At 39.0% G+C, this 27937-nt stretch overlaps 3 protein-coding genes across 13 annotated transcripts; 1 reads left to right on the top strand and 2 right to left on the bottom strand.

Annotated features, from left to right (window-relative positions):
- Positions 1-313: 313 nt before the first annotated feature.
- LOC116053730 (GTPase IMAP family member 9-like) lies at positions 314-1358 on the bottom strand. Of its 2 annotated transcripts, none has more exons than XM_035998203.1 (2): positions 1277-1351; positions 314-1126 (listed from the first exon to the last, which is right to left on the bottom strand). In XM_035998203.1, the coding sequence occupies exons 1-2, from the start codon at positions 1289-1291 to the stop codon at positions 431-433; spliced, it is 711 nt and encodes a 236-aa protein (XP_035854096.1). In that variant the 5' UTR covers positions 1292-1351; the 3' UTR covers positions 314-430. The 2 variants fall into 2 exon arrangements, with proteins under 2 accessions (XP_035854096.1, XP_031160721.1); XM_031304861.2 differs by having other exon boundaries at positions 316-1125; positions 1273-1358.
- On the top strand, positions 1283-26532 carry LOC116053728 (GTPase IMAP family member 7-like). 9 transcript variants are annotated; one of them, XM_035998189.1, is made up of 6 exons: positions 1283-1494; positions 1684-1767; positions 24669-25032; positions 25236-25291; positions 25381-25410; positions 25598-26532. In XM_035998189.1, exons 1-6 carry the CDS (start codon positions 1485-1487, stop codon positions 26164-26166), a joined length of 1113 nt encoding a protein of 370 aa, XP_035854082.1. In that variant the 5' UTR covers positions 1283-1484; the 3' UTR covers positions 26167-26532. The 9 variants fall into 9 exon arrangements, with proteins under 9 accessions (XP_035854082.1, XP_031160718.2, XP_031160719.2 ...); XM_035998191.1 differs by lacking the exons at positions 1283-1494; positions 1684-1767; positions 24669-25032 and adding exons at positions 1787-2104; positions 18394-18399 and having other exon boundaries at positions 25242-25291; XM_031304855.2 differs by lacking the exons at positions 1283-1494; positions 1684-1767 and adding an exon at positions 24176-24392 and having other exon boundaries at positions 24585-25019; positions 25232-25291.
- LOC116053729 (GTPase IMAP family member 7-like) lies at positions 23073-24341 on the bottom strand. Of its 2 annotated transcripts, none has more exons than XM_031304860.2 (2): positions 24170-24341; positions 23073-24022 (listed from the first exon to the last, which is right to left on the bottom strand). In XM_031304860.2, the coding sequence occupies exons 1-2, from the start codon at positions 24186-24188 to the stop codon at positions 23328-23330; spliced, it is 714 nt and encodes a 237-aa protein (XP_031160720.1). In that variant the 5' UTR covers positions 24189-24341; the 3' UTR covers positions 23073-23327. The 2 variants fall into 2 exon arrangements, with proteins under 2 accessions (XP_031160720.1, XP_035854095.1); XM_035998202.1 differs by having other exon boundaries at positions 23073-24023; positions 24174-24247.
- Positions 26533-27937: the final 1405 nt, after the last annotated feature.

Below are 27937 nucleotides of genomic sequence, written 5' to 3'. Positions count from 1 at the left end.
CTGTGAAAAAGCGTTTATTGCTGTAATTGCTAAATGTAACTTAAGAATACCAACAGCAGTAATAATGTAGGCTATCTCTCAATTCACATTACAATGAACACAAATCCATGAAAATCAGATTGTTAGTAATATATACTTTTATTTCACCTTAACTTTACAGAATAAAGTATACAGAATACTTAATACAACATGTTTCAGGCATACATGTTTAATCAAGCAGGTCTGGGTCAGGCATGTTTCAATAAATGAAAATTAAATCACATACAGTGTGTGTGTGTCTGTGTGTGTGTGTGTGTGTGTGTGTGTGTGTGTGTGTGTGTGTGTCAGTCAAAGATTTTAAAATGTATTCCATATGTTCACATATGTGTACAGAAGCTGTCTTGTTTTAACTGGATATTGATGATATGTTTAGGCTACTGATTATGGTCATTTAGCGACGAGCAAGAATAAATAGAAATTCTCCAATACGGAGCATCAGTGCAGCGAGGAAGCTGTATGAGGGAGTACCTCCACTTTCCTTTTGTCGATGCACTTCTTGATACATGGCATCTGTGTAGCATGCCCCCCCATTTCTTGCAACCATGTCATCGATCTTCTTAACCAGCTCCACCACTTGACTTCTGTCTTTACTGTTGTTGTCAAAGACATGGTACCTGTTACCACAGCTTTGGATGACTCGTCGAAGGTCTGGCTGGCCATCACGCACATACTCTTGTATGGTCATGTCTCCAAGATCACCACCACGGGTAAACAGCACGATCATGTACTGGTTAGCTTTAGTACCAAACAGCGCTTGCAGGGCTTCCACAGAATTTTTCTCTTCGTTGGTGAATCGACCGATTTGGAGTACCAGCAGGAACACATGAGGACCAGGACATGAGACTTCCACACATTTCACAATTTCTCTTTTGATGAATTCTTGGGATATCTTAGTGTCCAGGATCCCTGGTGTGTCTACCACACTAACCACTCTGTTACCCCAGCGTGTCACACCTTTCTCACAGGTCTCAGTCACTGACTCTGAAATGGGACAGGATTTGAAAGATTTTTCTCCCAGAATGGTGTTTCCAACAGCACTCTTGCCCACACCAGTTTTTCCAATCAGCACGATTCTCAAATCAGGACCTGCAATACAATTCATAACTTCTGTTAAAGCTGTCTGTAAGAGCATATCATTGGCATAATGTACAAACACTTTAGTGTGATAGATGTTAATGTAAATGAGTTATACATGCAGCAGATAAAAACTAAAATTGTTGTTTTGAGTCTTACCAGCAGGAAATGAAGCCATCTTCTCCCAGCAGCGTTGTCTCAACAAAGATGAATATAAAGGCTTAAAGATGGTTGCTCATTTATATGATAGCTACACAGCTGCCACGCCCATAATGTTTGTGTAACAGGTACATATAAAACAGGCAGAGACCAGCACATTCTGCAGACACCACACAGCTTGTCGGTCTTTTGCTGCACTGGATCTGAGGATCATGGCTCACAGTAAGTTTTGCAATAAATGTCTTATCAAGTTTGTTTGTTTTTGATACCCTCTTTGCTTTACATTAGTAAGACATTATTATTCAGATAAAGTTAACCTAATATGAATAAAGTGGAAATGTTACCATGTATAAAAAATAATGTATTGTTGGTATCAGGATTAAAATGACGTTTTGTTTGTTGTTTTCAAAGGTAAGAAGATTTCAGTCGTTGTCCTGGGAAGTGAAGACGATTTGATGAAAGCCCTAATAACCATCATCCTAGGGAAAGACTTATCTCCACTGTCCAAAACTAAGATATATGACAATGATATGTATGAGGTCACATGTCCACCATACACAGCTGATGACTTAAAAAACATATTTGCTGCTAATCAAGACCCAGACATGTCTTTGTTGGTGGTAAAAGAAGGGTTTTCACCAGACATGGTGTGGCAGGAGGTAGAAAATCTGAAAAGAATAACTAGAAAACCCACAGAGGAGTTCATAGTTGTGCTGCCTTTCGGCTATAAGGAGTCTGATCGTTACCCATTCAAATGCTACACCATGGAATACCTTTTCAGTAAACTGACCCACCTGGCTGAAGACAGACATCTGATGCCCACCAACACGAGGTAAAGGTGAAAGGAGAAACATGTAGATGCAGGATTGGACATAACCTAAATTAAAAAATATACTGGTGTTGACTTATACATGCAATTTAATCTACAGGGGGACTGTTGTAATTGTTTGCATACTATTACAAGATAAATTCAACAAAAGTAAACATCTTTGCATCTTTGTAATATGGTTCTGCCTCTGCATTACAGCCTTGCTGGCCAACCTGCATCATCTACACCAACATCACCCTCCCTGGAAGGTAAGCCACAATCTCTCTCAGCTACATCTATTCTATTTTACTAACTTTAGTAAAGGGAAATAATTCATATAGAACCAATATGTTTTGTAGCAACTTACAGAAATTCTTATTTGGCCTTTTTATCTAGGTTTCACTGACCCCAGGAAGAGGTTAAAAAGTGAGACCTGTCTTTTCTGAACTCAGTAAATTGTTACAGAAATGTGTAGTTATGTTAAGTAGTTTTGTGTTTTATTGAAGCAGTCCAATTATTTTTTAAACAAAACAAAAATAAAGCAGCTGCTTGTAATTATGAAAACAGATACTTGTAAAGTTCCCTGAAGTTCTTTTTGTTCTACGTCAATACAGGAAAGCCCTCTGGCACTGAAGTGAACCTTGTTCTGCTGGGAATGTCCGGGACTGGAAAGAGTGCAAGTGGAAACACAATCCTTGGAGAGAAAGAGTTCACATCAAAAGCCAGTTCAAAACCAGTCACCACAGAGTGCCAGCAGGCAGAAACTGAGATAGGCGGTAGATGTGTACGTGTCATTGATACCCCAGACATCTTTGATGATGAGAGGAAATCATCAATTAAGGAACATGTGAAAAAGTGCAAAGAGCTCTGTCAGTCAGAGCCTTGTGTGTACTTACTTGTGATTCATGTTAGCAGATTTACAGATGGAGAGAAAAACATACTGAAAAAGTTGGAAAGAGCTTTTGGCAGCAAAGTTACAGAACAAACAGTCATCCTGTTTACTCGTGGGGGAGATCTGAAGCAAGGAGAAATGAGCTTTGAGGAATTTTCGCATCGCTGCCAGCCTGACCTCAAGAAAATAGTTGAGAAGTGTGACAGAAGGTGTGTTCTTTTTGAGAACAGTGATTCAGGTCCAGATCAAGTGGAAAAGCTGATGGAGATAGTGGACAGGATGTTAATATAACAGCAGAAAGAAAGAAGAATGTGAACGTATCAGGTCAGGTGAATGAAGAGCCAGGATGGAATTGTTCTTCCTTCTAGATAGACATAGACTACATGGGAAATGATTCAATACCTTGAAGAGGTTGATTACACTTTACAAATTACATTTTGATTTTCTTTTAACTTGGCTTTTTAATTAGCAGCATTTAATCAGAGATTTGTATTTTGTTCATAGTATGTTTGTCTGAAATAAGTTAAAGGATTTTGTCAAATGAACCAAACATATTTCTTTAATCTGTATAAGAGCTCCATCTTTCTCACGTTGTTAACCTTTGTAAACTGTGATGACATAATAAACAATACATTTCACAATAAATAAAGGTGTGTTGTGAACTCAGTGTCTCTTTGGTCTCTGGTAATTCCACCACACAGATCCTGTCAGAAACAGTGATTTAAATTATTATCCTACACTTGTCAGGGCTTCACCTGCTCAGATACAGAGGTTATAAAATGGTGTATGCATAGATTTAGAGTCATAGAGAACAAGAGGGAAATGTTATACTTAATCTTGTGATAGAGCTGACTCCCCCAAAATAACTTTAGGATAAATAAATTACTATTTATCTATTTAAAACCGTTAAACATACAGAAAAAATATCTTATATGGTGATGTTTCTCTGCTGGAATATGTAAATAGAAAATTACATCATGGTTTAATATTAAATATCACAACTAACTAAAAAATATAACACTTAGACTGAATCTGGTCTCGACATTTATAGCATGAAACCAAATGTGTCGGCCTATCCCTCCCACCATATTTGAAGTCTTTGTAATGTTTCTGCACTCTGAACTTTTTATTCTCCTTCTGTATTTTGACTCTGGAGGATCAACACTGTCAGCCTCAACACTGTCAGCCTCAACACTGTCAGCCTCAACCAACCAGTGAACTATAACTGGTGAAATATCACCATCTACTGGACATTTGATCTATAAGTTCCTAATGTGCTCTCTTATCAACCACTTCTAATCATTGAAGTTGTTTTTATGTATAGGTAACATCCTAATCCTAAAGTAACTAAGTAGTACTAAATACATGTGTCACATAAATGTAGAGGAGTAAAAAGAACAATAGGAGTAGAGGTATAAAATATGCTGTATAATAAGGCTGGGCAATATGTCAATATTATATCGATATCGAAATATGAGACTAGATATCGCCTTAGATTGTGGATATCGTAACATGGCATAAATGCTATTTTCCTGATTTTTAAAAGCTGCATTACAGTAAAGTGATACTATTGATGATTATATATCTACAAACTAATTGTAAATAATATTTTGTGAAAGCACCAATAGTCAACTATACAATCGTCGCAATATCAACATTGATGTATTTGGTCAAAAATATTGTGATATCTAATTTTCTCCATATCGCCAAGCCCTACTATATAATGAAAATACCTCAAACTTTTACAGTACTTAAGTAAATGTACTTTGTTGTCTCTCCACCACTGATATGAACAACATACTTTCATGTTTGTGTATGTACAAAAAATGGAAAATCTGTAGATATTCTGATGTAATATTTTGGGTTACATCTGTATTATTTTAGCCTAAAACTGTTTTAGATGAATGGTTCTCATATTTTTTAGATGAATGTACCACTGAAGTTATTTGAAAAGACTACTACATGAATTAGTATTTACTTTGAGATGTAAATGACCCTGAGTGACCTTTTCATCTGAACATTTGAAGCCTATTTAATATCAAACCTCTCTGTTAATATATATTTATATTAATGTTTCTCATTGTGTTGAATAACAACTAACCATGTTGGAGCAAAGAAGAGAAGATTGATGGATGACACTATTGTCACATTTATATTTAATTAACTGAATTATCTTGAATTCTTTTAATCTTATTGTTTGACTGTTTTTCTCTTTATTGATACCACTTTGTTTATAATTGTTGACATTTTATCAACTGTATTTCTAATATAAAGTTGTTTTTTTTACTTTAACTTTGTGAGATCTTTGAGCCATGCTGGCGGTCCTTGACTTCTGATCCTTTAACTTTGACTCTGGCGCCACCATGAGGTTGATATTTGGGTAAAATGTCTGGACAACTATCAGATGGGTTTCCATAATGCAGATATTCAAGTTCCCCAAAAGATGTATCCTAATGACTTCAGTAATCCTTCAGAGTTTTCCTCAAGCAAATACAAGCTAATATTCTATCATTTTGGGTTGTTATTGAAATATCTCTACAAATGTTGGATGGATTGCCATTAAATTTGGGACACACCTTCATGGTCTTAGTCTTGTCCTCTGTAGGGGACATGAGTTGACTGTCTACACTTCAAAATATAAATACTACAGTGCTGAAACCAAATGATTATAAATCAACACACACAACTTGCTTTGTCTTTTTTGTGGTGCAGGGATCAAATGTAGGCTAAAAGGATAAAAAACCTAAAATATACCAGAATATCTCCACAATTGTCCATTATTTTCTGTTATAAAAACAAAAACATAAAAAATGTTGTTTATATCAGGGGTGGAGAGTGAATAAGTAATCAAATGAAATTTTAAAAGATTAAAGCAGTGCATTATACATGATGGCTATTTCCCTTAATAAGTGAGCTCTTTAGGAACTTATAGATCAAATGTCCAGTAGATGGTGATATTTCACCAGTTTTCGTTAACCAACGGTTTGGTCCAGGCTGACAGTCAATATGTTTACATGCACACCAATATTCCACTATTATTCCAAATATGACAATATTCTGAATATGATACATGTCATGTAAACAGCTTATTCCCGTTGGACGTTCAGAAAAAGCCCTTTTTCCAAATATAGCATTTTCAGATTAAGACATGTTGGATATTCCGGTATTATTCGGGTTTTAGAGGCATTTTTTGGACATGTATACAGCACATTCAGAATATGCTTACATCAATCAGGGTTTTCACCGCAGGCTTATGGTCAGCTCTGTGTGTTGCTATGGTTGCTGTAAACAAACCAGCCAGCCAACAGTTTGCAAGGCTGCAAACCTGAGAAGAAGGAGAAACATAGCTACTTTTAAACATTATCAAAGACTTGGATATAAACAGGTCTTTGGATATTCACACACATCGCTACGCCGACTTTTTCAAGAATCTGGTTGAAGGAGTGAAAGAGAGACGCTGTGTTCGCACGGTCTGTCCAACAAGTTTGTAAAAAAAATACTATTTTGCACAGCTACATGTAAACGGGAATATTAGTGGAATATTCACTTTCATTAGCTGTGTAAACAGCTTAGTCGGAATATTATGTGCATGTAAACATAGTGAGTGTTGATCCTCCAGAAGAATAAACTTTAAAGTACATGGTTTACTGATACAATAAAATACTTTCTGGTTGCAACAAGTAATTTAAATGTATGCACCTCTTCATAACCTCTGTATCTGTGCAGATGAAGCCCTAACGAGTGTAGGATAAGAATTTAAATCACTGTGTCTGACAGGATCTGTGTGGTGGAATTACCAGAGACCATAGAGACACTGAGTTTACAACACAAATGGGTTTTATTGGTTAATGTAATTGTCATGCCATCAGAGTTTACAAAAGTTCACAAAGTAAAAAAGAGGGAGTTCTTATACAGAGTAAAGAAATATGTTTGGTTTTTTCAATTTCAACAAACATAATATGAAAATAAATCCCTGATTAAATGCCTATTTATTTTTATAAGGAAAGAAATAACATGATAGCACATTATTTTTTTGGTAATACAGTTATTGTTTCTGCTGTTATTTTTACATCCTGTCTGTCTGCATCATGGGCGATTTTAATTCAATTCAATTCAATTCAATTTTATTTATAGTATCAAATCATAACAAGAGTTATCTCGAGACACTTTACAGATAGAGTAGGTCTAGACCAAACTCTGTACTTTACGAAGCCCCAACTATTACAGTGGTTGCCTCAAGAGCAAGCATTAGCAGTAGCTATTGCGACAGTGGCAAGGAAAAACTCCCTTTTTTTTGTTAGGAAGAAACCTCGGACAGACCCAGACTCTTGGTAGGCGGTGTCTGACGGCACCAGTTGGGGGAGTGGTGAATGGTGGCAATAATAGTCATAATAAAGATAGTGAAGCAGTGATCACAATGGTAGTCATAGTAGTTCATGTCATAGTAGGGCACAGCAGGGCGTTACGGGGTGTAGTGTGGCACAGCAGCCTGGGTGGACGCGGTTGGACGCGGCAGGACGCAGTCGGACACTGCGGGGAAACGCAGAGCGTAGCAGGGTGTAGTAAGTCCATAGCGTCAGCTGCACCCAGGACCCCGGTGTAGGTGCCACCCAATTCCAAGGCGATGTTCTGGGTGAAGAAGAAGCAAAGGGACTCCGGGGAGAAAACTCCCCAGAGCTAGGTTAGTAACAGGCATTTCTGGGACTAAGATGCACACAAAAGGAGACAAGTGAAAAGAGAGAAGAGGGAGCGGCTCATTGTGTCCTTGGAAGGAGCTTCCCACAGCAGTCTAGAGTTATAATAGCATAACTAAGAGAGGCAGGCTAAAGAGAGGGGCCCTGGACCGGGCTCGTACTCTCCCCTGCCGGAACGGGCTTGTACTTCCTGCCTCCCTCTACTCTACTCTACTATGCTGCAACTCCTCACTCCCTAACTATAAGCTTTATCAAAGATGATGGTTTTCAGTTTATTCTTAAATGTGGCGACGGTGTCAGCCCCCCGAACCCAAGTTGGGAGCTGGTTCCACAGGAGAGGAGCCTGGTAGCTGAAGGCTCTGGCTCCGATTCTACTTTTAGAGACTCTAGGAACCACAAGTAGCTCTGAGTTCTGGGAGCGCAGTGCTCTAGTGGGACAATAAGGTACTAAAAGCTCTTCTATGTATGATGGTGCTTGACCATTTAGTGCTTTGTAGGTCAGGAGAAGGATTTTAAATTCAATCCTGGATTTTACAGGAAGCCAATGCAGAGAAGCTAATACAGGAGAAATGTGATCTCTTTTGTTAGTTCTTGTCAGAACACGTGCTGCAGCATTCTGGATCAGCTGGAGGGTCTTGAGGGACTTATTTGAGCAGCCTGATAGTAAAGAATTACAGTAGTCCAGCCGGGAAGTAACTAATGCATGGACTAGTTTTTCAGCATCGTTTTGAGACAGGATGTTCCTGATTTTGGCAATGTTACGAAGATGGAAAAAGGCTGTTCTTGAGGTTTGTTTTAAGTGGGCGTTAAAGGATAGATCCTGGTCAAAAATGACTCCTAGATTTCTGACAGTAGTGCTGGAGGCCAGGGCAATACCATCTAGGGTAGCTATATATTTAGATAATGAAGTTCGGTGGTGCTTGGGTCCCAGCACAATAACTTCCGTTTTGTTTGAGTTCAACATCAGAAAATTGTGGGTCATCCAGGATTTTATATCTTTAATGCACGCTTGAAGTTTAGCTAACTGACCGCTTTCGTCTGGCTTGATTGACAGATATAATTGGGTGTCGTCTGTGTAACAGTGAAAGTTAATTGAGTGTTTCCTAATAATATTGCCTAGAGGAAGCATATATAAAGAGAATAGAATTGGTCCAAGCACTGAGCCTTGAGGAACGCCATGGCTAACTTTAGCGTATTTGGATGGTTTATCGTTAATATTAACAAATTGGGATCGCTCAGAAAAATAGGACTTAAACCAGCTTAGTGCGATTCCTTTAATGCCAACTAAATGTTCCAGTCTCTGTAAGAGGATGGTATGGTCAATAGTGTCGAATGCAGCACTAAGATCTAATAAGACAAGTACGGAGACAAGTCCTTTGTCAGCAGCAGTTAGAAGGTCGTTAGTGATTTTCACCAGTGCCGTCTCTGTGCTATGATGCATTCTAAATCCTGACTGAAAGTCTTCAAATAGACTATTTCTATGCAGAAAGTCACACAATTGATTAGCGACTACCTTCTCAAGGATTTTGGAGAGAAACGGGAGGTTAGATATAGGTCTATAGTTGGCTAAGACCTCAGGGTCGAGGCTGGGTTTTTTCAGAATAGGTTTTATCACAGCTACTTTAAAAGACTGCGGTACGTGACCCGTTAATAAGGACATATTGATCGTATCTAGTAATGTGGTGTTGACCACGGGTAGTGCTTCTTTAAGTAGCTTCGTTGGAATGGGGTCTAAGAGACAGGTAGTTGGCTTAGCTGAAGAGACCCTTAACATTAATTGTTGGAGGTCTAAAGGATAAAAGCCGTCTAAATAAGTATCAGGTCTTATCGTTCTCTCTAGCCCTCCTGCGCCCAATGGTGAGTCGTTGGAAGCTGTGGGCAGAAGGTGATGAATTTTTTCTCTAATTGTTATAATTTTATCATTAAAAAAGGTCATGAAGTCATCACTGCTCAGAGCTATAGGAATAGATGGCTCAATAGAGCTGTGACTATCTGTCAGCCTGGCTACAGTGCTGAAAAGAAACCTTGGGTTGTTCTTATTTTCTTCTATTAGTGTTGAGTAATAGTCTGATCTGGCATTTCTGAGGGCCCTCCTATAATTTTTTAGACTATCTTGCCAATCCACACGAGATTCTTCCAGTTTGGTGGAACGCCATTTACTTTCAAGTTTTCGTGAGATTTGTTTTAATTTGCGAGTTTGGGAGTTATACCAAGGTGCTAGTTTCCTTTCCTTCATCATCTTCTTTTTGAGAGGAGCAACCGAGTCTAAAGTAGTCCGTAGGCAGGCCGTAGCAGCGTCTACAAAGTTATCAAGTTGGGAGGGACTAGAGTTAACATAACAGTCCTCTGTTATATTAAGGCATGACATTGAGTTAAGTGCTGTTGGAATAGCTTCCTTAAATTTAGCTATAGCACTGTCAGATAAGCATCTAGTGTAGAAACTTTTATTTAATTTCGTATAGTCTGGTAGTAGGAATTCGAAAGTTATTAAAAAATGGTCTGATAATAAAGGATTCTGCGGAAATACTATTAAATCGTCAATTTTGATGCCATATTCTAGCACAAGGTCGAGGGTGTGGTTAAAACAGTGCGTGGCCTTATGCACCCTCTGACTGAAACCAATAGAATCTAGCAGTGAATTGAAAGCAGTACTAAGGCTATTGCTCTCAATGTCCACATGGATATTAAAATCACCTACAATAAGTACTTTGTCTGATTGAAGGACTACGCATGATAAAAACTCTGAGAATTCAGATAAAAACTCAGAATATGGACCTGGTGCTCGGTAAACAACAACGAATATAATTGGCTGTACTGTTTTCCATGTTGGGTGTTGAAGATTAAGAACAAGGCTTTCAAACGAGTTATAATTTAGTTTAGGTTTAGGATTAATTAACAGGCTCGAGTCAAATATGGCTGCAACTCCCCCTCCTCGGCCTGAGCCTCGTGGAATTTGGGTATTATTATGACTGGGAGGAGTGGCTTCGTTTAAACTAACATATTCGTCATGGCCCAGCCAGGTTTCGGTGAGGCAGAATAAATCAATGTGGTTATCTGATATCAATTCGTTTACCAATAATGCTTTCGATGACAGAGATCTAATATTTAATAGTCCACATTTGATTTTCCTATTCTGTTCTGTCGTTGCAGTGGTTGTTTTAATTCCAATTAGGTTGTTTAGTATAGCACCTCTTTTGTTAGCGTTTGGTTTAAACGGTCTCAGTCGGGGGACAGACACGGTGGTTATGGGATTATGAATGGGTGATTGCTCTGAAGGGAGCACAGAGGGGCGTATAGCGCTGTATCTCTGATTATTGACTTTGGGAGAGTGTGTCTGGTCAGTGTGCTTGTGGGAGTGTTTACGGGATGTAAACAGTCAATCAGAGGTCTGGGTATGCAGGGCGTGGTGCAAATTTCCACGTAGCATCTGGCTTCCGCGTGTATTGGGATGAATCCCATCCCTGCTGAACAGGGAGCCACGTTCCCAAAACAGATTGAAGTTGTCAATAAAACCTATCCTGTGAATACTGCATGTGAGCTGGAGCCAGGTGTTAAGGGAGAGTAGTCTGCTAAAGAGGCCTGATCCGCGACCTAGAGATGGAAGTGGGCCCGAAATAAAAACCGACTTCCCAGTGCTTTTTAAAGCCTCAATGAGAGTGGTAAAGTCTCGCCTTGTGCGCTCACACTCCTGAATCCGAGTGGACATGTCGTTATGTCCACAATGGACCACGATGCGTTTGATAGAGGTCGGAAATGAGGGTATCAGGTCCATAACTTTAGCCAGGATGTCTGCAACTTTGGCTCCGGGAAAACAGTGTGTGACAGCATTATGAAACCGTAGGTCTCTAGTGATGGAGTCCCCAATAATTACTGTGGTTAGGGGGAAGAGCGGACGAGGAGTGGGGGGGTGTGGGTAGCCGGTGACGGGAGCAAAACAGTCAGTGTCGGTTTCAGATGGGCAGGGAAAAGAAGAGGAAGAATGCTTACCGTTCGGTTGTGGAGATTGTTTTTGAGGAACGTTGTCATTTGGCCGATCCAGGCAGTGTAGGCCACCGGACCGTCTTACTACCGCATCCCTCAGAAGCTTTCGCCGCGCGGTAGCAATCGTCTTCCGTGACGACGGCTGGTCAGTCTGCTTTGAAGCGGGGCGAGCCCGGTGAGCCGCACTGGCCACCACCGGCTCCGACTCCGACAAAGCATTGAAGCGGTTGGAGAGGCTGAGGGCAGGAAGCGATGGAGCCCTACCCGAGGCTCTCTTTCGGCCGCAAACCACCTCAGTCCAGGGTGGCTTGATAACCGGTGTCGAGCAGGACGATGGGCGTGGGCAGGCAGCTGGGTCCCATGGCGCGGTATCCTGGAAGGCCGCCGAGAGAGATGAGATCCGGAGCGACTGATTATGAGCCACGTCCAAGCAGGCGGTTAACAAAGCATCTTTGGTTTTTAAGTCCTCGGAAAGCCGACGAACATCTTCCCTGAGGTCAGCAATTTCTTTGTTTGTATTATTGAACAACGAGGAAATCCTGAGGGGGAGTGGGGACTCGCCAGGTGTAGAGGTTGCCATGAAGCTAGCGTTAGTTTAGCCGGTAGGCCTAGTCTTGATAAATTAGCGTGAGGCTAATACTTACTTACACGTAAAAATGTATCTTTGGTTTTAAAAACACTTTATTAGTATAATAAAAACTAGGCGATAGAGCCGACTGTTAGGTAGGAGGTTGAAGGCAGCTACCGGCTGCCTCGTCCCCGCCGACTGCTGTCGCTTGTGGATGACGTGCAGCAGCTCGTCTCTCAGGGATTTTAGACCCTTTTTAGGGGGGCTCAAGCCCCCGATTGCTGCTATTGCAGCACATCAGCACACTGAATGATGTATACTTTTTTAAATGTAATTATTTCTTCTAATCAAAATGTTAGTTTTTAGTCCACACACACAGGCCCAAATATGTACATGCACAAACAGGACCTTTGCACATGCAGCTGGTTGTTTGGAGCCTTGCTCACTGGCACATCTCCAGCTACTAGTCTGCACTCCGTAATTGGTCCGTGCAGGGACTTAAACCAGCAACCCCCCACTCCCCAAGCCAAGTCTAGCCCTATAGTATACACTATCTCATAAAGGAAAAATGTGTCCATTAATTAATTGGTTCATTAATAAGACACATTACTGATGCAGGTACAACATGAGTGGTAATGACTGCACTGAAACAAATAATCCTGAGGAAAGATCACACAGTGGCACTCTAATGATAGACATGTATAAGATGCACACTGAATGACAATGATGCAGTACAATCCAAACTCATGTCCTTTCTCAGAAATCATACAGGGAACATAGAATGTTTTTTTTTTAAATTATATTTATTGAAATTTTTTCAAAATTGCCACACCATAACACCACATACATAACCTACCATACACATAACTCTTATTTGGATATCAGGATCTACATATATGCACGTGTACATGTACACACCTATGAATATATACTCATACACACACATACAAAGTTGCTTGAGAGAAAGAAGAAAAATAAATAAAAAAAACCTGCTTTTTACTTGACAGTAACAAGTATACAGTAGCATGAATCAGTTATTGGTAGACTTCTGGGTAGATGATTATCAAGGTATTGTCCCCATAGTTTGTAGAAGCTCTGAATTTTCCCCTTGTTGGCATATGTTCCATGGCTAAGCAGTTGGAGAGGTTCTTAAACCATAATCCCACTGAAAGTGCCTCAGTGCTCTTCCATGAGGTAGCAATACAGTGTTTAGCCTGTAGTGAACATACATTGATTCTTTTTTTATGAGCACTTGACGGTCTTGTCTCAAGTGGAAAAATCTAAAACTTATTTTGGGGTTAACGAGTCAGCTCTATCTCAATGTTAAGGATTACATTCTCCCATCTTCTCTACTTTATTAAATATATGTAGACATTCATAACCCCTGTATCTGTGCAGGCGAAGCCCTGACAAGTGTAGGAAAATAATTTAAATCACTGTGTGGTAGAATTACTGGAGACCATAGAGATTCGAAGCTTCCTTCCTCTGTCTCTGTGTTGGCGTTCTAACCTCCGGTGGATTTGTGAGGACTATGGTTAACTGCTCCTCAGATCTCTGCAGGGTAAATCCAGACAGCTAGCTAGACTATCTGTCCAATCTGAGTTTTCTGTTGCACGACTAAAACTGTCATGTCTCGTCCCTGTGTCAAGTTTCTGTTTTTAGTTTGTTTCATGTTTTCTGTTAGTTTTCCCATTTCCTGTTTTATTTTGTAGGTTATAATAATAATAATAATAATAATAATAATAATAATAATAATAATAATAAATTTAATTTGTATAGCGCTTTTCAAGGACTCAAAGTTGCTTTCAGGGCAAGGTAGAAAACAAAACAAGATTCAGGCACAGACGAAAAGGGAGGGGGGCGTGGGGCTAGGGATAGGCAGTGGTGAAGAGATGGGTCTTGAGGCGAGACTGGAAGATGGTGAGGGACTCAGAGGTGCGGATATCTTGGGGGAGGGAGTTTCAGACCCTGGGAGCTGCCCTGGAGAACTCTGTCCCCAAAACTACAGAGGTTGGACTTGTGGATGGAGAGGAGACCGGCTGAGGTGGATCTGAGGGACCATGAGAGTTGGATTTTGTAGGTGATCCGGTGGGAGATGGGAAGCCAGTGGAGTTGTTTTAGGACTGGAGTGATGTGGTGCCAGGATTTGGAGCGGGTGATGAGTCGGGCGGCTGAGTTCTGGACCAGTTGGAGTCGGTTGATGTAGGTAGAGCTGATGCCGAGGAGAAGTGAGTTGCAGTAGTCCAGTCGGGAAGAGATGAAGGCGTTTCATCAGCGGGGATGTGAGAGAGGGTCTGATTTTGGCGATGTTGCGGAGGTGAAAGAAGGAGGTTTTAATGACATGACGAATGTGGGGCTCAAGGTAGAGGGTGGAATCAAAGATCACGCCAAGGTTGCGGGCCTGGGGAGATGGGGAGACAATGGTGCCATTGATGGTGAGAGTGGGGTAATCGATTTAGCTGAGTGTGGATTTGGAGCAAATGAGGAGGAATTCTGTTTTATCGCTGTTGAGTTTGAGGAAGTTATGTTGCATCCAAGGTTCTCTGTTCTCCCTTGTGTTGTCTTGTTTTACTTTCCTGTTGTATATCTTCCTGCCTGTGTGATTACTTGTCCCTGCCCTAATGTGTTGCACCTGTGTCTCATTGTCTCCCCTGTCTTGTGTATTTAAGTTCAGTCTTCCACCTTACCTCAGTGCGAGATTGTCTGCAGTCACAGAGCTACAGAGAGGTGAAGCTGCATGACATTAACCCCCCCGCCCCGGACAAATAGCAAAGGTCATTTGTTTTGATGAAGCTTTTCTTTCATAGTCCATAATAGTGTCTTTAGATAAAATCAACACATACCTGTTTAGACAGGTATTTGTTTGTCCAGTATGCACCATGTCTACACTTTTAGTATTGTTGTGTAATAGTGATTTTGTATTGTGTTCTCAATATGTCATGTTTTTGTTGTGTTATGCCCCTATAAAGCGCTTTATAAATAGATTTTACTAACTTACTGTTCTTACAACTGTGTTTGACAAATCAGAGATCTACCCATAATTGTGTGAAATTGTGTATTATCCCCCCCCCACACACACACACACACACACACACCCCACACACCCCAAAAAGCTAAGGGCGTTGTTTGGTCCGATGCAAAGCGAAAGCCATCTAGTGTTAACAGATCAAGACATACCTGTTTAGACAGGCGTTTGGTTGACCAGAGGCCTGTACTACGAATCAAGATCAACATGTCCTGGATTTCTTTCAGTTATCCGGCTTCACTAACCCTAACAACCGCGGTCCGGCATAACCTGTGTCACGACCCTGGTTAACAACTAGTTCAATCAACCCAGGGTTTCCCAATCCAGCGGTGCGCGCGTTCACATAAAAGAGGCGGTGTTTGCACAGCACGACCAATTGCAAACATCTACCATAGCTGCATATTGTATATAAGAAGAGCAAATTATAATTCTACATAAATAAGAAGAACACAGACATGGTTTTGCAGGCAAAACGCAGTACAGTCGCTGCTTCCTAAAACATGCCGATAGCCTATATGTAGTTCCCTCCCCCTATATATTTCATAAAAATACCCATCAGGGAATGTTAACAGGGTTGTCGGTCTCTAAATGTTTTAACTTTCATGAGCGCATCTCTCCCTCTCTCTCTCTCTCTCTCTCTCTCTGTCTCTCTCTCTTTTTCTCTCTCTCTCTCTCTCTCTCTCTCTCTCTCTCTCTCTCTCTCTCTCTCCCTCCCTCCCTCCCTCCCCGCACCGAGCTTCGCCTGATCTTCTAAGAACAGTGACGCCGTTATCAATCGAGTATTGATTGGTCATTAGGCGGGGCTTTTACACCAGTTGATTTCTGATTTCCAACTTAACCTGCTCCCGACCAGGTTAGGTGTTCAGCATAAGTTACCACGGCGATTGAACCCGGTAACAAGCGATCCACCTTCGTGGTACAGAACACCCTGAGTTGAACCTGAAGTTACCTCGTTAACGCCAAATCTTGCTTGGTAGTACAGACCTCAGTATGCTCTCTGTGACCTTTTTACCTTCGTGAACACCCACACGTATCTAACAAATGTTTCCTGTCATTCTTCTAACAAATGTTTCCTGTCATTCTTCTAACAAATGTTTCCTGTCATTCTTCTAACAAATGTTTCCTGTCATTCTTCCATGTACAAAGGACGAAAGTATGCTTCCTCTAAATATAGTCCAGTCATTTTAAGCCAAAATAGGGGTCAACCTTGAACAAATTGCAACAGAAGCAAACTCAACTGATTTTGTATCCTCAATATGAAGAACAGGAGACAACGGGAAGGAGAATGCAGAAGACAAAAAGTAGGACCTGTTCTTCCCTCAGACTCATCCCCTAGACACAGTACCACGGACCCTGCCCCAAATCCCATCTCTGCAATAATAATTAATAAAGGCTAGTACTTAATCCTGCCTCTATGTATTAATGCTCATGGGTAGCCTAAATGGGTGCCATTGAGACCTTAACATTAAGTCCTTTACTGTTATATGTCAACAAGATTCAACAAGACATTTTCACCTGGCTATACCCAATGTTTAGATCTGTTGTGGTATTTATGCAAATTAGCACATACGTAATTAGATTATACATTATACATGTTAACTCATGTATGTCATGGCTGTAAAAAAATCAAATGGCATCTGTACTTCTTTGCTAAGCGCAAGCTAGCACATAAGGGGAGGGTCATGCTTCTTTTTCAAATCATTTTGGAGGGTCATAGAAAAATTATTCCTGGGGAGGGTCAAGTCTTTTAAGCCTAAATATCCCAAAACTCCTCTGGTGGCCCCTTAAATAAATAACGAACAGTCCCTTAAGACACATTGCAGGGCTCCAGACTGCGACCAAATGGTGAGAGTGTGCGACTGAATTTTACATCCAGTCGCACATGTGCGACCAGTAAATTTGCCCCCGTTTTTTACACGTTAAACGTCGAAATTTTGGTACCTGAGAGCGGGTAAGTTCAAGCTTATCTGTCCTCTCTGAAAATTGACAGAGAGCGGAGCTCTGACACACACACTCGCACACACACGCATAGCTGCGGACAGTGCGAACTACGTCGGCTCTGCAGTTTTGTTGAAGTCACAGTGAGTCACGGAAATTCCGGTAAAGTGGTTTCAAGTGTGGTTACAGTTTTTCAAAACTTCACGCAGACAGCGTTTGCTGCGATATGATATTAATGGAGAGCCAAAAGCGGTCGCGGTGCTGTTGACGTTACACTTCCTAAGCAGGCACAAAAGTGGTTCTGTGCCCTGGGGACTGACTGACAGGCTGAAGTTGTAAGGCAAGGCAACTTTATTTCTACAGCACCTTTCAGCAATAAGGCAACTACATTTCTACAGCACCTTTCAGCAACAAGGCAACTTTATTTCTACAGCACCTTTCAGCAACAAGGCAACTTTATTTTTACAGCAGCTTTCAGCAACAAGGCAATTCAAAGTGCTTTACATGAAAAATTAAATTAGCAAGCAATTGGTCATGAAAATAAAACAGGCTAAAAAAGAATATACAAATACAAGAATAAAAGTTACAGTGAGTAAGAAATGAATAGTTATTAAATTTAATAGGTTGTAGGGATGGGTTTGGGAGGAGGAGGATTTTGTTTAATTAATAAAATAACATAATGTTCTAAGTACATAGGATAAATAGGTTTGACAATAATTTTTACAACTGAAATAATTGTTTTGTAATTATAGAGGGAAAGTACCAAAAAAAAGGTACCGTTGGGTAACGGAACCGAATTTCAGGTATCGGTACCGATATTGGTTCAGTAGTAGCCTAAACAATGCATGTTTAATTTTAAGTTGAATTCATTGTAATTGTAGACTAGAGCTGGTATGTGTGTGTGTGTGTGTATATGTATATATATATATATATATTTTTTTTTTTTTTTTTTTTTTTTTTTTTCATGACAGCGATGGTCCTGATGTTAACCTTCTATGTTGCATCTTCAAAAGTGACACTGAATTTGAAACAGCACATTGTAATTTCTGCATCTATTATCAAAGTATTTATTAGTAATACAGTAGAAATTAGTAGAAATGTGAATATTTGGTTAGCATGTTGATTTACGGTGTGTGCCCCTAAAATTTCTGGTTGCGCCCCTAAAATTTTCAGTTGGGGGCCACTGTGCTCCTAGTGAAAAAAGTTAGTCTGGAGCCCTGCATTGAGAAAAATTATCCGTATTTTGCTGTAATCCAATGACACGAAAAAAAAAGTAATTCACAGTGATTAGTAGATCCACAAACAGAGTCACGGTGTATCCAGCAAGGCGTCACATTCACCATCCAGCTCCAAACAGGTGAACGAGACCTCTCCACTTCGCCGTTTAAACAAAGTGGAATAAACGTATAAAAGTCCAAAACTACACAAAACCTGCAATCAATTAGTAAGCTGACGTCACATTTATATACATGGCATTTAGGAAACCTTTATTGCAAGGTTGGCACGACAAGATGTCCAGACTAGTGCAACAGTAACTTTCATTTTTTGCGTCCTGCTGCTCCCATCGTCAGCCAGGTAATATTTTTTTTACTAAAGCAGTATATGAAATCTGATGTGATGTGTTATTTAAGATATTTATAAAATATCTGGTCATGCCAAATATAATTAATTATTCCACTCATTTTTTAAACAATGCAATTACCCGTTTCAGCCACCAGGGGGGCTGTGCTTCCTCTGCCCCCCAGCAAACTCATGGGTCAGACCCATCTGGTAGCAAAGGAGGGCAGAGACTGAGAGCTACATGAAAAAATATGCACCAAACAAGCCACTTTGAAATGTTGCTTTTTTCATGAATACAAAAGTTGGGTGACCCCACCCCTCTAAGACTAAACATTTTTGGGTGACCCTCCCCTCAACAAATAATAAAAATACATGACCCTCCCCTATTTTCCTCCGGTGGTCCATTCCATAAATACCGAACGGTCCCTAAGCAGATAAAACTACCAACAGTGCAGGTAAGAGCCGGCAGTGGCTCAATGGTGTTTTTTGCCCCCAATGGCGCCTTCCAGGCAGCTAACCCTAACCTTAACCCTACACATAACCATTGCCGCGCTGCCTGGGAGGAGACGTTGGGAGCAAAGAAACACCAAGGACCCTCGCAGTGACTGCAACATTCAAGCACAACAATTTAAATCATGAAGGTACATCCCAACATGTTTTTTATGTTAAATGTTAAAGGTCCCATATTACCTCTTTTTCAACAGTTAACATGAGTTCCACAAAACTAGTTTGCAAAAATCAGCTCCCACATCTATTTTCTCTGTTGGCATTCGAAAAGTGTTTTGGTTGGCTAGTTCGATTGCAGAATTGATTTTCAAATGTAAAGTGACAGCTCTATTTAATATATTCTGAGAGACAATACGAATGTGATGATGTGATACTCACTTCTCTCCAAAGCGTTGCATTAAGTTAGACACCAACAACCACACCATTGATCTTCGTTGAGTGTGTGTAATTAAATGCTTTTCGTCAAGATTAGTAAGCAAGTCTCGGCCTTCTGGTGAGTCACCCAGAATTTCATGGAAAAGGGTTGAGGGGCGTTAAATATTCATAACATTTTGTTAATGTAGCTCAGAAAATCAATTTTAAGTATGGTGTTGAATAATAACAGCAACTGTATGTTTGCAGAAAACAATGCTTACAAATGTGCCTTCTTGCTCCAATGTAACTCTCTGCTGTGTGGAAATGCTTGGGGAAGGTGTGAAAACAGCAAGTTCTGGGCATGGCACCTGAAAACGAAAGGGTCATCCCATGTCAATCTAGTTTCCTTCAACATTCACACACTTCTGCTTAGGACTACTCATCACAGACCTGCCAACCTTGTATAACGTTTTTTAGTACTACTTTGAGACAAAAGCTTTCTATTATCTTCTTTTTGCTTTTCAAGCACTATCATTTCCCATATAATGTACTAATCTAATACATTTGTTATCCCTCTACTTACATTTTTCAAAATATAAGATCTTCATGTCATTTTGTAGTGACTGTTCTAGAAAAGCAATAAGCCCTGCGTCGTGCCAAACAACTCCCCTTACCTAAACCCGCAGCCCCTTGGGGCTTATCGCTTAATTCACGTTGGTCTGAAACATTTTAAGTTCTATGACATGATAAATAGTGATTTTAGGGTTTTCGTGTTCTAACAAAACGATTGCCTTTCACTTGTAACTATACTAAACTATTACATTCTGAGGGTACCACCAATTTTAGCATGGTAATTTTAAGTTTAACCATATCATTTTGACTATATGTTACTTCCTGAAATCTATTATTGTTTAACGTTAGCTATCCTAATGTTAGCTAGTGTTAACTTCCTGATAGGCTAACAATAACAATGTTAAATTGTACACATTAGCCTATAACAATGGTCTTTGGTGTTTTTTGCCCCCAACGTCTTCTCCTAGGCAGTGCGGCAACGGTTATGTGTAGGGTTAAGATTAGGGTTAGCTGCCTGGAAGGCGCCGTTGGAGGCAAAAAACACCATTGAGCTATAACAATGGAACAAATTGTTAACAATTCCTATTTAGATTATTTATAAATATTATTCATCTAACCAGTTGACGTTTGCTGATGTTAGTAGAGCTACCATTGCTAGCAGTTAGCTAAATGTCAATGACAATTATGATCTTCCTAAATAATAATCCTTAGTGAAATAACCTAACTGTATTCTAAGTATGGATGCAATTTAATTATGATTTTGACCAATTGATAAACAAAAATAACCAGGAATAATTATTTCTAATGCAGTCGAGGTGAGACATCTTACCTCATACATCTTGTCCTCTCGACAATGTCATCCAAAAGATGGCGGATCAGCAATGTTGAGAAACTGAAGCCTGGATTTTTTTCAACGTCATCAACCCAATGCAAAGGGTTATATGTTTAACCATTTTGTAAACCAGTTATGGTTAAATGTATACATTCCAGGCTTAATCCAGCATATAAGTAACTAAAATAACCCAGCATTTTTAAGTGTGTACAACTCCACAAAATCAAAAAGAGAGCACTTTAAAACATTCACTTTTAATGACAGAAATGTCCTATTATGATGGATAAAGTTTTCTTTTGTATGTTTTTAAATCTTGTCAAGACAAATATATCTTTATGTAAAACTACTAAAATAAAAATAACATCAGAGGACAAATACAAATCAGGGTTCCTCAACTCTGTTTTTCAGAGATAAACTTCAACATCACAAAAACACACATTTAATGCTGCTCTTCAGGAATAGCTTCAGGCTACATCTTTCTACCTCAGTTGCCAGAAGTAAGATACCAGCTCCTGAGAACAAGGGACTCTGCCCTTTCTGTAAATTAAATGTTCTGTGCCCTGTCCGAAATGAAGGGACATTATGCCCGAAGAAATCTCAGAATGCCACTAAAAAATGTGATGGGCCAAAAATTGCCTAGACTTTGAGATATATATAAAAATGCACTGATAATAGCAATGGTATGCTTTTTATGTAGCCTACTCATGCTGGCCCCAGGTGCTGATTACTGTATATATGCTGCATATTTTAATCTGGGTCATTTCACAAAAAAAACCACCAACTTTATGCACTAATTACAATTTGTCCACCAAAATTTTATGAATGCCTAAAATGCTTTAGACAAAAAATATACAGACAACTATTATACGCTGGTTCTGTATAATAACCCTCTTTGATTTGGATGTTGTTTCTGAACTTATTCCAAATATCCTCCCTCCATTGTTCCTTATGGATCTTTAGTAGTTTTCGTTTTATACTGCAAATTATTCCTGAAAATAAAATGTAAAGAAAATATTGCAGAAACCTCTTTTCACCAAGGATAAGTGTGTGCTATTTCACAGTTAAAGATGAAAAAAAGTTTTGATGAACAAATTATGCAGGGTCCCTAAATAGATATGTGTGAAAATATGTGTAGGTACAAATACAAGATATCAGAATCCTGTTTGATCCCCCTGTGCTGTGAATAATACATAGATTTTAAGCATTTCCTGTTGGTATTATAGTAGGCAGAGTGTTCAGTTCACTTCAGTTCAATTTTATTTATATAGCACGTTTAAAAACAACCATAGTTGACCAAAGTGCTTAACAAGCTCCAAAAATCAAAGAGAGCTGTCATAAAATGAGAGGAGTGACATAAATCAAAGTTTCATAGCTGGACAGTAACTTTAGAAGTTGCAAATACATGACCGGCATCCTCTCAGTCCCATTATTTATGGTCAGAGTATTACAATAAGTAAATATTAGCATTGATTCATAATATATCTTTTTCACAGCAGACATTCAGGCATTTCATAGCAGGAGAAGCACAGCTATCATTTATAACATTAAAAACAACTGCATTTAATGTAGGTGAGCTAGTTTCAGCTTCCTTGTGTTGTGCATGCTGGCTGACTGTTACGTCTTACTGGGACACTTGATAGAACTGAGCCATCACTGACGAAATCCCTTTCTGTTCATTTCTGCTACAATGAGTAAAAATATTTGCTGTGAAAAAAATGGTTTATTGCTGTAATTGCTAAATGTAACTTAAGAATACCAACAGCAGTAATAATGTAGGCTATCTCTCAATTCACATTACAATGAACACAAATCCATGAAAATCAGATTTTTAGTAATATATACTTTTATTTCACCTTACCTTTACATAATAAAGTATACAGAATACTTAATACAACATTTTTCAGGCATACATGTTTAATCAAGCAGGTCATGTTTCAATAAATGAAAATTAAATCACATACAATTAAGTTCTGAAAAAACTAATTGACATTATTTTATAAAATCAAGAAAAGGTTTCTGTAGCAGAGACAAGTCATGTTAGTAGTACATCAGGCTTTATTCTGTCTACATTTTATCTTTAAAACTCTTTTTCTCATGACCCTGTGAGACATTTATACTTTACAATCAAGGGTGTGATAACCTGACACCACACAAAATAGCACTACACTACCTACTGTAAGTGTGTGTGTGTGTGTGTGTGTGTGTGTGTGTGTGTGTGTGTCCAAGATTTTAAAATGTATTCCATATGTTCACACATGTGTACAGAAGCTGTCTTGTTTTAACTGGATATTGATGATATGTTTAGACTACTGATTATGGTCATTTAGCGACGAGCAAGAATAATTAGAAATTCTGCAATACGGAGCATCAGTGCACCGAGGAAGCTGTATGAGGGAGTACCTCCACTTTCCTTTTGTTGTTGCACTTCTTGATACATGGCATCTGTGTAGCATGCCCCCCCGTTTCTTGCAACCATGTCATCGATATTCTTGATTAGTTCCACCACTTGACTTCTGTCTTTTCTGGTGTTTTCAAAGACGTGGTACCTGTTACCACAGCTTTGGATGACTCGTCGAAGGTCTTGCTGGCCCTCACGCACATACTCTTGTATAGTCATGTCTCCAAGATCACCACCACGGGTAAACAGCACGATCATGTACTGGTTAGCTTCAGGACCAAACAGCGCTTGCAGGGCTTCCACAGAATTTTTCTCTTCGTTGGTGAATCGACCGATTTGGATGACCAGCAGGAACACATGAGGACCAGGACATGAGACTTCCACACATTTCACAATTTCTCTTTTGATGAATTCTTGGGATATCTTAGTGTCAAGGATCCCTGGTGTGTCTACCACACTAACCACTCTGTTACCCCAGCGTGTCACACCTTTCTCACAGGACTCAGTCACTGACTCTGAACTGGGACAGGATTTGAAAGATTTCTCTCCCAGAATGGTGTTTCCAACACCACTCTTGCCCACACCAGTTTTTCCAATCATCACGATTCTCAAATCAGGACCTGCAATACAATTCATAACTTCTGTTAAAGCTGTCTGTAAGAGCATATCATTGGCATAATGTACAAACACTTTAGTGTGATAGATGTTAATGTAAATGAGTTATACATGCAGGAGATAAAAACTAAAATTGTTGTTTTGAGTCTTACCAGCAGGAAATGAAGCCATCTTCTCCCAGCAGCGTTGTCTCAACAAAGATGAATATAAAGGCTTAAAGATGGTTGCTCATTTATATGATAGCTACACAGCTGCCACGCCCCATTATGTTTGTGTAACAGCTCCATATAAAACAGGCAGAGACCAGCACATTCTGCAGACACCACACAGCTTGTCAGTCTTTTGCTGCACTGGATCTGAGGATCATGTCTCACTGTAAGTTTTACAATAAATGTCTTATCAAGTTTGTTTGTTTTTGATACCCTCTTTGCTTTACATTAGTAATACATTATTATTCAGATAAAGTTAACCTAATATGAATAATCAAGTGGAAATGATACCATGTATAAAAAATAATGTATTGTTGGTATCAGGTTTAAAATGACGTTATGTGTGTTGTTTTCACAGGTAAGAGGATTTCAGTCGTTGTCCTGGGAAGTGAAGATCATTTGAAGAAAGCCCTAATAACCGTCATCGTAGGGAAAGAGTTACCTCTGCTGCCCAAAACCAATGTTCTGAAAAAAACTGACATATATGAAAATGATATATATGAGGTCAAATGTCCATCAGACACAGCATGTGATGACTTAAAAAAAGTATTTGCTGCTAATCACGACCCAGACATGTCTTTGTTGGTGGTAAAAGAAGGGTTTTCACCAGACAAGGTGTGGCAGCAGGTAGAAAATCTGCACAGAATAACTGGAAAACCCACAGAGAAGTTCATAGTTGTGCTGCCCTTCGGCTGTAAGGAGTCTGATCGTTACCCATTCAAATGCTACACCATGGATCACCTTTTCAGTGAACTGACCCACCTGGCTCAAGACAGACATCTGATGCCCACCAATGTGAGGAAAAGGTGAAAGAAGAAACATGTAGATGCAGGATTGGACATAACCTAAAGTAAAAAATATACTGGTGTAGACTTATACATACCATATACAACATTTAGTAATTTAATCTACAGGGGGACTGTTGTAATTGTTTGCATACTATTACAAGATAAACTAAAAAGTAAACATCTTTGTATCTTTGTAATATGGTTCTGCCTCTGCATTACAGGATTACTGACCAACATGCATCATCTACACCAACATCACCCTCCCCAATGATGGAAGGTAAGCCACAATCTCTCTCAGCAACAGCTATTCTATTTTACCAACTTATAGTCAAATTACAGAAATTCTTATTTGGCCTTTTTATCTAGGTTTCACTGACTCCAGGAAGAGGTTAAAAAGTGAGACCTGTCTTTTCTGAACTCAGTAAATTGTTACAGAAATGTGTAGTTATGTTAAGTAGTTTTGTGTTTTATTGAAGCAGTCCACTTTTTTTTAAACAAAACAAAAAGAAAGCAGCTGCTTGTAATTATGAAAACAGATAATTGTAAAGTTCCCTGAAGTTCTTTTTGTTCTACATCAATACAGGAAATCCCTCTGGCACCGAAGTGAACCTTGTTCTGCTGGGAATGACCGGGACTGGAAAGAGTGCAAGTGGAAACACAATCCTTGGAGAGAAACGGTTCACATCAAAAGCCAGTTCAAAACCAGTCACCACAGAGTGCCAGCAGGCAGAAACTGTGATAAACGGTAGACGTGTACGCATCATTGATACCTCAGACATCTTTTACGATGAGAGGAAATCATCAAGTGGGGAACATGTGAGAAAGGTCAAAGAGCTCTGTCAGTCAGGGCCTTGTGTGTACTTACTTGTGATTCATGTTAGCAGATTTACAGACGGAGAGAGAGACATACTGGAAAAGTTGGGAAAAGTTTTTGGCAGCAAAGTTAGAGAACAAACAGTCATCCTGTTTACTCGTGGAAAAGATCTGGAGCAAGGAGGAATGAGCTTTGAGGATTTTTTGCATCGCTGCCAGCCTGATCTCAAGAAAATAGTTGAGAAGTGTGGTGGAAGGTGTGTTCTTTTTGAGAACAGTGATTCAGGTCCAGATCAAGTGGAAAAGCTGATGGAGATAGTGGACAGGATGTTAAAATAACAGCAGAAAGAAAGAAGAATGTGAACGTATCAGGTCAGGTGAATGAAGAGCCAGGATGGAATTGTTCTTCCTTCTAGATAGACATAGACTACATGGGAAATAATTCAATACCTTGAAGGGGTTGATTACACTTTACAAATTACATTTTGATTTTCTTTTTACTTTTTAATTAGCAGCATTTAATCAGATATTTATATTTTGTTCATATATGTTTGTCTGAAATAAGTTAAAGGATTTTGTTAAATAAACCAAACGTATTTCTTTACTCTGTATAAGAGCTCCATCTTTCTCACGTTGTTAACCTTTGTAAACTGTGATGACATTAACAATACATTTAACAATAAATAAAGGTGTGTTGTAAACTCAGTGTCTCTTTGGTCTCTGGTAATTCCACCACACAGATCCTGTCAGAAACAGTAATTTAAATTATTATCATACACTTGTCAGGGCTTCACCTGTACAGATACAGAGGTTATAAAATGGTGTATGCATAAATTTAGAGTCATAGAGAACAAGAGGGAAATGTTATACTTAATGTTGTGATAGAGCTGACTCCCCCAAAATAACTTTAGGATAAATAAATTAATATTTATCTATTTAAAACCGTTAAACATACAGAAAAAATATCTTATATGGTGATGTTTCTCTGCTGGAATATGTAAATAGAAAATTACATCATGGTTTAATATTAAATATCACAACTAACTATAAAATATAACACTTAGACTGAATCTGGTCTCGACATTTATAGCATGAAACCAAATGTGTCGGCCTATCCCTCCCACCATATTTGAAGTCTTTGTAATGTTTCTGCACTCTGAACTTTTTATTCTCCTTCTGTATTTTGACTCTGGAGGATCAACACTGTCAGCCTCAACCAACCAGTGAACTATAACTGGTGAAATATCACCATCTACTGGACATTTGATCTATAAGTTCCTAATGTGCTCTCTTATCAACCACTTCTAATCATTGAAGTTGTTTTTATGTAGGTAACATCCTAATCCTAAAGTAACTAAGTAGTACTAAATACATGTGTCACATAAATGTAGAGGAGTAAAAAGAACAATAGGAGTAGAGGTATAAAATATGCTGTATAATAAGGCTGGGCAATATGTCAATATTATATCGATATCGAAATATGAGACTAGATATCGCCTTAGATTGTGGATATCGTAACATGGCATAAATGCTATTTTCCTGATTTTTAAAAGCTGCATTACAGTAAAGTGATACTATTGATGATTATATATCTACAAACTAATTGTAAATAATATTTTGTGAAAGCACCAATAGTCAACTATACAATCGTCGCAATATCAACATTGATGTATTTGGTCAAAAATATTGTGATATCTAATTTTCTCCATATCGCCAAGCCCTACTATATAATGAAAATACCTCAAACTTTTACAGTACTTAAGTAAATGTACTTTGTTGTCTCTCCACCACTGATATGAACAACATACTTTCATGTTTGTGTATGTACAAAAAATGGAAAATCTGTAGATATTCTGATGTAATATTTTGGGTTACATCTGTATTATTTTAGCCTAAAACTGTTTTAGATGAATGGTTCTCATATGTTTTAGATGAATGTACCACTGATGTTATTTGAAAAGACTACTAGATGAATTAATATTTACTTTGAGATGTAAATGACCCTGAGTGACCTTTTCATCTGAACATTTGAAGCCTATTTAATATCAAACCTCTCTGTTAATATATATTTATATTAATGTTTCTCATTGTGTTGAATAACAACTAACCA

This window comes from Sander lucioperca, chromosome 23 (genome assembly GCF_008315115.2).
Source record: "Sander lucioperca isolate FBNREF2018 chromosome 23, SLUC_FBN_1.2, whole genome shotgun sequence".
NCBI classification, from domain to species: Eukaryota; Metazoa; Chordata; class Actinopteri; order Perciformes; family Percidae; genus Sander; species Sander lucioperca.
Note: the sequence above shows the minus strand (reverse complement) of the source record. Positions and strands in the feature narration are given on the sequence as shown.